Consider the following 8855-nt stretch of genomic DNA (forward strand, 5'->3'; position numbering starts at 1 on the left):
GAAACAGGGTAGCTAGACAGATAGAGAGAGAGAGAGAGAGAGAAGACGAGACTGGAGAAATAAACTACTGCCGTAGTTCAGGCTACAGACAATAATGACTAGTGCTGGTGGCAGTGTTGAAGAGAAGTACATAAATTTGAGCTTAGAATTAACAGGGCCAAATAAGAGATTGGGTGCAATGGGTAAGGTAGAGAAAATGATCTCTGATGATTCCCCAGTTTCTATTTGGTTCACCAGGTGGGTGGCTTTAGCATTCATTTAACTCAGTCACAGTTAGAGCAAAACACCCACAAACATACTAGTTTGAATTGCTTATGAGAAATTAAAATAGAGATACCCAGTAAACCATCAGGTACATAGCAGTAGAGCAGAGGTCAGCGAACTACGGTCCACAGATCAAATCTGGCCCACCACCTGTTTTTGTAATAGTTTTATCGGGACACAGCCACACTCATTTGTCTACTGGCTTCTTTCATGGTACAACTGCAGAGTTGACTGCATAGTTGCAATGAAGACAGTTTGGTCCCCAGAGCCTAAAATATTCACTATCTAGCCGTTTACAGAAAATCTTTGCCAGTCTACAAGTTGAAATAAGTTTCTTAGAGTTATCAGCATTAAATTGTAATTAAAGTTATGGAAATGAACGACATTGTCTAGAGAAAGTACATAGGCTAGAGAAAGATGTGTAGGATAGAACCTTGTGGACCTACAGATTTCAAGAAGCAGGAGTATAAAGTTGGGTAAGTAGGCAAGAAGACCCGGAAGAAATGGCTAGAAAAGTGAAGAAAAACCAGGTGAATGCTGTATAGTGAAAAGATCAAGTAAGATAAGGAATGCAAAGGTCAGTTGTTAATTGACATGGAAGTTGATACTGACCACAGCTGTTACTGGTGGTGTGGTGGAGACAGAAATTATGTTGTGTTGAGTTGGGCCCAAGTGAAGACAACCCATTCAAGAAGCTTAGCTGTTAAGGGGAGGGAGCTGAAATATTTGAGGAGGAAACGTGGATGAGGGAAGGTCTTGATGATTCGGGAAGAAATTAATAACTTTAAATCCTGAAGACAAGAATCTAGTTGAAAGGGGGAAGCTGAAGGAGAAAACAAAAGGAAAAATCCATTGTGCAGATTTCCCGGTCATGTTGGAAGGGATGGGATCCAGCCTATGAATTGAGGACAGATATTAAGGATGAGGCAGAAGGGAAAGGATGGGTGTAGTGAGTTAAGTAGGTCCACAGTTTTATAGGGATTGTGTTGGGAAGTTGGGGGATACCCCCATCTGACAGCTTCTATTTTCTCTGAGAAGGTGAGACAAAGGATTATCTCCTAAGAGTGTAGGGGCAAGGTGGAAGATGAGGTAGAGACTGGGAGACGGGGGGAAATTACAGAAGATTGAAAACAGATCTCTGAAGTTAGGCACTTACTTCTATGATCGCAGCATTAATTGCAGTTTGAAAAGCCACAAACCCTTTTTGCCAGTATTTTGTCAAGACACAAAAATGTTCATCTTCCAGAGTCCTACAGTGTTCTTTAAGGAAAAAAAAACATACCCATCATCATGCAATGAAATCAATTAATGGAATTAAAAGCTTAACTTTGGCTCTAAAGTAAAATATCTACATGTCTGCTCAGAACCCACGATTACACAATCTCAGAGCACTTTTAAAGTGCTTTGCAAAACTGGAAGAAGGAAGAATATTACTGAATGGTTGCCAAAATAAGGAGGCTCATCCTATAGTAAAGACTGACAAAGTTCAGGAATAAAAGTACATTACTTCTTTTTGTGATTTTATTTATTTTTCTAACAGGCATTCCCAACTGGGGATCTGATGAAGTAGCAAAAACGATCAGAATCAATTCTTATATATTTACCTGAGTATTGAAAGAGTTCTTTTACAATTATGTATCTAGATTCCTCACTAAACTTCAGACTATATGAGAAAGTATCATTAAACACAATTCCCACCACGTCAGAGTGGTTTGCTAGCAGTACTGTATCCATGGTTTCTTCATCAGGAGTCCCAATGATTGTCCTTCCTGCCATAATGAAAAACATAAATAATCACATAAATTTATTACAAAACGAGTTTGCAATTATTTAGCTTGTCCATAAATTTATTGGTGTTGCAAACTATCCGTAAAAAGATGCCTCTAAGTTAGGGGCTGAAGTCCTTTCTACTGTCTTAAGTTCAATGTAAATACGTGAAAAGATGTGAATGATAATAATGTTTTTTAAAAACCAAATTGTAGTATTTTTAGTGTGATTTCATTTTAATGAAGAAAAACTGAATTTGTGTGCCTCTGTACACATATACAAGCATTAATATCTATATCTATCTATATCTATCTATCTATCTATCTATCTATCTATCTATCTATCTATATATGACCATGTGTATGTGTGCGTACATATTATCCTAAAAAGATACAAACACATTTAAATGGGAGGTATGGTAGGGGAGGAAGTAGTGGCTGGGTAAAAACAAAAGCTTTCATAATTTTGCTTCATACAAGTTTGTATTGCTCAGTTCCTTTTTTAGGGTGGCTATTACCTTGGTGTTTTTTAAAAATAATTAAAAACTTAAAAACAGATACATTTAAAATAATCAACAGAAATAACTGAGAATTTGGGGGTGGGAATTCCTGCCAGGATTATAGACTGATTTCTATCACATGAAAATAGTATGCCAGTAGAAGTAAAGTGCATGCAAAGAATCAGAGTACAAAAATCAGAAGTAGACAGACCGAAAGGGTATTATGCTAAGCGAAATAATTCAGAGAGAGACAAATGCCATACGATTTCACTTATATGTAGAATTTAAAAAACAAATAAACAAACAAACAAAACAAACTCACAGATACAGAGATCAAATTGATGGTTGCCAGATGGGAAAGAGGCTGGAGGAAGGGTGAAAAAGGTTAAGGGATTAAGATGTACAAATTGCTAGTTATAAAAACAGGCATGGGGATGCAAAGTACAGCATAGGGAATATAGTCAGTAATATTATAGTAACTATATATGGTGTCAGATGGTTACTTATTGGGATGATCACTTCGTAAGGTATATAAATGTCTAATCACTATGTTATACACCTGAAACTAATATAATATTGTACGTCAACTATAATTGGAAAATTTTTAATTTTTTTTTTTAAATAACAAAAAATTGGAGTTCAGGAGAAAAAGTCAGAAGTTAGTCCACCTATAGAGTCTTTGGAGTCATAGCATACATAACAGATGAGTTTACAATCTGCAGAAGTAATCCAACCAATAGGTGGTGAATAAATCTGTCACTAGTGGAAACTTTGGAAACCTCTGAAGTCCAATTTATGGACTCCTTTTTTGAATGCTTTCGTATACTTTCATGTATTATGTTCTAATATTTTTTGTTAATTTTAACACAGTGTTTTAATCTCACTCAGGGTGACAGCTACATGAAGAAGAAAAAGGTATTCATTTTCATAGTGTGGCCATACCTTTCAAAACTACTCATCCTTCTAAACATAAACAAGGCTGTGAAGTTTTTAGAAGACAATGCTAATTTCAGTGATTTTTTTTTCTCTGAAGTTATACAAATCCTATCAAGGTCAGAACACGAATACTTGGGCTAAACAGCGAGCGTTAGATGAACATGGAATGAGATGGCGAGAGAGGAGTTATGACTCGGACAGGCTGGACGGTAGCTGAAATGGGTGTTACTATATGAGAAAAGGACCAGACTCCGATGAGCCATGAGATTCTAAGGCTGAAAGCAGCAAATAGCTAGCACTGTGCAGGTAGGGAGATTAGTCCTTGAGGCTTTTGTATATGCTTCCTGCGTTTAAAAGAGATAAGGTAAGTGACCACATGGAGAGGCCTGGAGAGCCAGATCAGGGTAGAATCAACACTGGCTAGGCAGAGCACATAGCCAGTATAGGTAGGGAGGCAGGCGGAAGTCTAGAGCTCCAGAAGCTGCAATGAAGAATCATAAAACAGGGGAAAGTCGCCAGGAATAAAAAGTGAAATCGTTTAGAATAGGGTCCAACCTTTTTTTCCGACTCCAACCTTACTTTATGGAGTATACATCATACTCATGATAACGCAATATAGCATCCACTTCAAGGAGGAGAGGGGTGAAGGATGTGTGTGCTGTTGAAAAAGCCCTCAATGAAATCTTTCACTTCTCACCCATCTTACAGCTCTACACCAAGGCCTGCACTGCAAACAGAATGAGGATCTTTACCCCAGGAGAGAACCATTGACCCACAGGCTGGGTGAATAAACTCAACTTGCAAAACAAATGTGAAATTCAACATGTGAGGTTGCATAATAATAAAACACTGGCCATCAGACAACAAACCTTTCATAAAAGAAGCCAAAGCCATCTTATCCATTATCTTCTGTGTCATGTTAGTGACAGGGGTATATGCCACCACCAGGTCTGAGTCATTAAACTGATCCACACGTCCCAGAACTTGAGGAGGCTGCTCAGGGAAATGGTTTGCTCTGAAGAATCCCGAAAACAAGCACAAAACCAGCCCCAGAAGCAGTGCTATTGTCCATTCCTCCAGCACACAAAAGGAAAATGAGCCGAGTTATAATATGGTCCAGAACAGTGAGAAACATTCAAACACATTTGAAGACAGGAAGTACTGACACTGAGCATGGCTTCACTTCACTCTCCAATTTTTTCCCTTCCCAATTACTATCTATCTTTTAATGAAAACACCATTTCAAAAATACGGCGGTCTGATATAATATCAAACATGTCCACTGATCTTAACCTGGTAATATAGCACCCCTAATAGTAGGGCCACTATTGATTATATGGCTTTAAATGTGATGTAATATAAGTTCATCGCATCACATGAGATATTCTTGCCAAAAATGTTTAACCTGAAGTTTATCACATTTTTAGATCTAACTTTCTGTTTGCCAGAAATATAGGTGATAAAGGAATGAGTTAAATGACAGCATGAATTAGCAATCGGCGAAATACAGTACATGGATACTGAACAAGATAGCTGCTTTTGTCTCACTGGTTCCTAGTTTGAACAAACAAACCGTAAAAGACATTTTGGGGGGAAATTTAGGAAATTGAATTTGGCCATGGAATTAGATGATTACATACAATTACTGCTAATTATGAGAAGTGTATTAGTGGTTATATAGGAGAATATGTCCTTAATTTTTGTAGATGTTACCTGAAGTACTTAGCAGTCAAGGACCATGTATCTTCAAAGAGGGAGAGAGGAGACACAGAGAAATGAAGCAAAGATGGAAAGATGTTAACAGTTGTCACATTTGGATTATGGGTGAATTGGATAGGATGTGGGTTCATTGGACCAATATTTCTACATTTTGAGATTTAAAATATTTTTAATAAGTTTTGTATTAATTCTAGTGGGTGATCATTATAAATGTGCCCTTCATCAACATAAAAATTAAACTACTAGAATTGAAATATTAGAATTGCTTCAAGAGCTCTTACAGAGAATGAAAAACATGAGAACTCTGCTAGCTCCGACCAAAATGTTGTCATTTTTAAACAGAATGCAGTCCCTGTGTGGCCAAGGCAACCCCAGGTATATCTCATAGTAATATGCAGCTAATCTCTTCATGCTAACGTCCATGTCCTCATACTAGAAACTCAACAGAACACAAACATACTGGCAATCAGTGATCTGGCTCCATGAAACCACCTATGTTTACAAAAAGAAGAGCCTTGAAAGGAAATCCCAAAACGTTCCCTAATTTTTGCTCATAACTTTCTTTCCCCAGCACTGTCAATGAACAGAATCTTAATCCAAATGTCCTCAGTAGAGTGCTATGGTTTACTCATTAAAAATCTATTTCATTTTGTCCAGCTTATTTCCTTTTCTTTTTGTCCCTTAACACCAAAGTTGACCCATGGTACATCATAATGACTCCACAAGATTCAAGTGGATTAATTATTTGGAGAATGGCTAGTTCTACTCAATAAAATGTTACTTCGTTTTTCGGGAGCTGTCATGTGAGTCCTTTAATTTCACCCTGTGACATGAATATTATTCTACTCTGCAGGATTTGCAAAATATTATTAGAACTCCAAAACAACTAGCCCATAGAATTTGTGAACATAAGAAAGCAATGATGGAATAAAATTACATGATAGATTTTCATTCACTAAATATGGAAAAATATATATTGTGAACCATACCGTTAAGCTCTCTCTTTTCATTCTCCATTTTTTCATAAAATTCTTGTACAGAAGGGCCTGAGTTTGTTGGAACACACTGATTTCTTTCTTAACCATTTTGTCCTGTTCCTTGAAAGAAAGGGTAAATATTGTACAACAGTAACTAGGAGAGAAAAAGACCCAAAAAAGTCGTTACAAAAAGGCTTGTGAACACTTTGAAAACATAGTTTAGGATGCACTAATTTAATGCTTATTTGATACTGTAGTAACACATTCAACAGGTTTTTTTTTTTTTTTAAGAGTATAAAGTATTAATGAATGCAAAACATCCTGCCCACTGGTATTTCTTCTCAGACTCAGGGCTAGGAGAGAGATGAGGGCAAAGGTGTGGGAAGCCTTTCCCCTCCTGTCTCAAAAGTCACTTCTTCTGCCAAATATTAACATTACAGCAATCTAAAGTATATCAGTGAATGTTAGTAATGATTAGAATAAGATAAAGAAAAAACTTTGTCATTTAGTTAAAAAAAAAAAGAAAAAACATAACAGGAATAAAAAAACCATCGCCAGTTTTTTGTTAAGTCAGCGATTTGCCCACAAGCAGTCTGTACTTTGAATGGCACGCTTTCACATGATTATTTATTATCTAGGTAACCAGTGAGTAAAGGAAAGTTGAATAACATTATAGTGATTCTTTGCATCTCAAAGAGCTACTTTCTCCTCATTAAATTCATGGTCCCCTTTTATGAAGTAAGTATATAAGACACATACAGATGAAAACCAAAAACATGTTAGCTAATATGACTAGAATAATTGACTTGCAGAATCCAGAGAAGTGTAAATCTGACCCCCAAAATTAATAATGTTTAAACACACTTCTGAGTCTATCTTCCATTTTGTTACCACACTAAAAAAAAGACACTGGCTTTAAAAAATTAAAATCACTAATTAGGTCTATAATATAAAACATACAGTAATTTAGAAATATCATAATTTAGAAATAATTTTAACGTGTCAATCAAGATGTCTGGCATTGACTGTATACTTTATGCCTTAATTACTTTATGCAAAGTGGAAGTTAAAATCAAATTTCACTTACGGTCAGGAAAATAAGAGTGAGGAACTGAGAAGCACTTTGATTTACCAGTTTCTTTTTGTCCAGAACAGCTAAGAACTCTCCTACAAATGTTTGTCTCTTTTGAAACTTTTTATTCAGTTTGGCTTCTGAAAACAAGTGCTGTGGTCTCTGTAAAAAGCTTGCCACATACCCTTTGCTTAATAGGGTTTTTTTGTTGTTCCCATGCCTTTCTTCTCCAATTACTCCGCAGAGAGAGTGGAGTTATGAATGGTTGGCTAAGTGTGTCATGTGATATTTGTTTATTGCTCTATCTTTCTGGCACACCCAAAAAGTGATCAGATTAAAAAAGGTAGAAAAAGCCACGTCCTGGATAAGTCTGTATTAGCTTTCTTTTCTTTTTTTTTATTAGTTTCAGGTGCACAAAACAATGTAATAGTTAAGACATTTACATCCCTCACAAAGTGATAACCCCCCCCAATCTAGTACTCCTCTGATATCATATATAGCTGTTACAATTCCATTGACTCTGTTCCCTATGCTGTACTCCACATCCTGTGACTATATATGTATTAAATTATAGTTGACATTCACTATTATTCAGCTTCAGGTGTACAGCGCAGTGATCAGGCATCTACACTGTTCATGAAATGATCTCCCTAATGAGACAAGTACCCATCTGACACCCTACAAAGTCTTTACAATATTATTGATTTTCCAAACTGTTTTTCATATCCATGTGGCAATATTGTGACTACCAATCTGTGCTTTCTAATATCCTCACCTTCTCCCTCATCCCCACGCCCCTCCCAACTAGCAACCATCAGTTTTTCCTCTGTATCTCTGAGACTATTTCTGTTTATTTTGCTCACTTATTCTGTTCTTTAAATTCTACATGTAAGTGAGATCATATGGTATTTGTCTTTCTCCGTTTGACTTATTTCATTTAGCATAATATTCTCTAGGTCCATCCATATCATTGTAAATGGGGAGATTTCATTCTTCTTTATGGCTGAATATTACTCCATTGTATAAATGTACCACAGTTTCTTAATCCAGTCATCTACTGATGGGCATTTTGGTTGTTTCCATATCTTGGCTATTGTGAATAGTGCTGCAATAAACAGGGATGCATATATTTTTTCAAATTAGCGTTTTGGATTTCTCTGGGTAGATACCTAAGGTATTTCCATTTCCAGTTTTTTGAGATACCTCCATACTGATTTCCATAGTGGCTACACCAATCTGCAATCCCACCAACAGTGCATGGGGGTTCCCCTTCCTCCACATCCCCCTGTGCAGAGCTTGCAGATGACCTATTAGATTTTAATGATTAGAAATCGGAGAGACAGGACAAAATACAGCAAACTAAAAAGAAAGGAAGTTGAACAGAGGGAAAATGAGAATCAATCATCTCAGAAATCAGAATAATGAGGTGCTTCGTCTAAGACTTAACTGCACTTCAGTTAAATGGCTCTTTTTACTTACTGACTCTTATAAACTAGAAAGTACGCTGCCGGTTTAAAATGAATTATCTCATTTAATACTCAAAGCAAACCTATGAAGTTGGTATGGTATTTACAACCATTTTACAGATTTGAAAAGTGCGAATTAAAGGTGAAGTTAGTTA

At 36.5% G+C, this 8855-nt stretch overlaps 1 protein-coding gene across 4 annotated transcripts in view; it reads right to left on the reverse strand.

Annotated features, from left to right (window-relative positions):
* ABCA10 (ATP binding cassette subfamily A member 10) overlaps nt 1–7468 on the reverse strand; it is a 49254-nt gene extending 41786 nt beyond the window's left edge. Inside the window, exons 1-5 of one of the 4 annotated variants that reach the window (XM_019732834.3) lie at nt 7250–7468; nt 6175–6316; nt 4336–4540; nt 1869–2033; nt 1421–1524 (exon numbers count right to left, since the gene is read on the reverse strand). In XM_019732834.3, coding sequence (XP_019588393.3) covers nt 1421–1524; nt 1869–2033; nt 4336–4540; nt 6175–6270 — 570 coding nt within the window. In that variant the 5' untranslated portion in view covers nt 6271–6316; nt 7250–7468. The remainder of the gene's footprint in view (nt 1–1420; nt 1525–1868; nt 2034–4335; nt 4541–6174; nt 6317–7249) is intronic. The other 3 variants (XM_074319574.2, XM_074319573.2, XM_019732835.3) reach the window with 3 other exon arrangements.
* Nucleotides 7469–8855: the final 1387 nt, after the last annotated feature.

Source organism: Rhinolophus sinicus, chromosome 12, assembly GCF_057876585.1.
Source record: "Rhinolophus sinicus isolate RSI-liver-muscle chromosome 12, RSI-T2T, whole genome shotgun sequence".
NCBI lineage: Eukaryota > Metazoa > Chordata > Mammalia > Chiroptera > Rhinolophidae > Rhinolophus > Rhinolophus sinicus.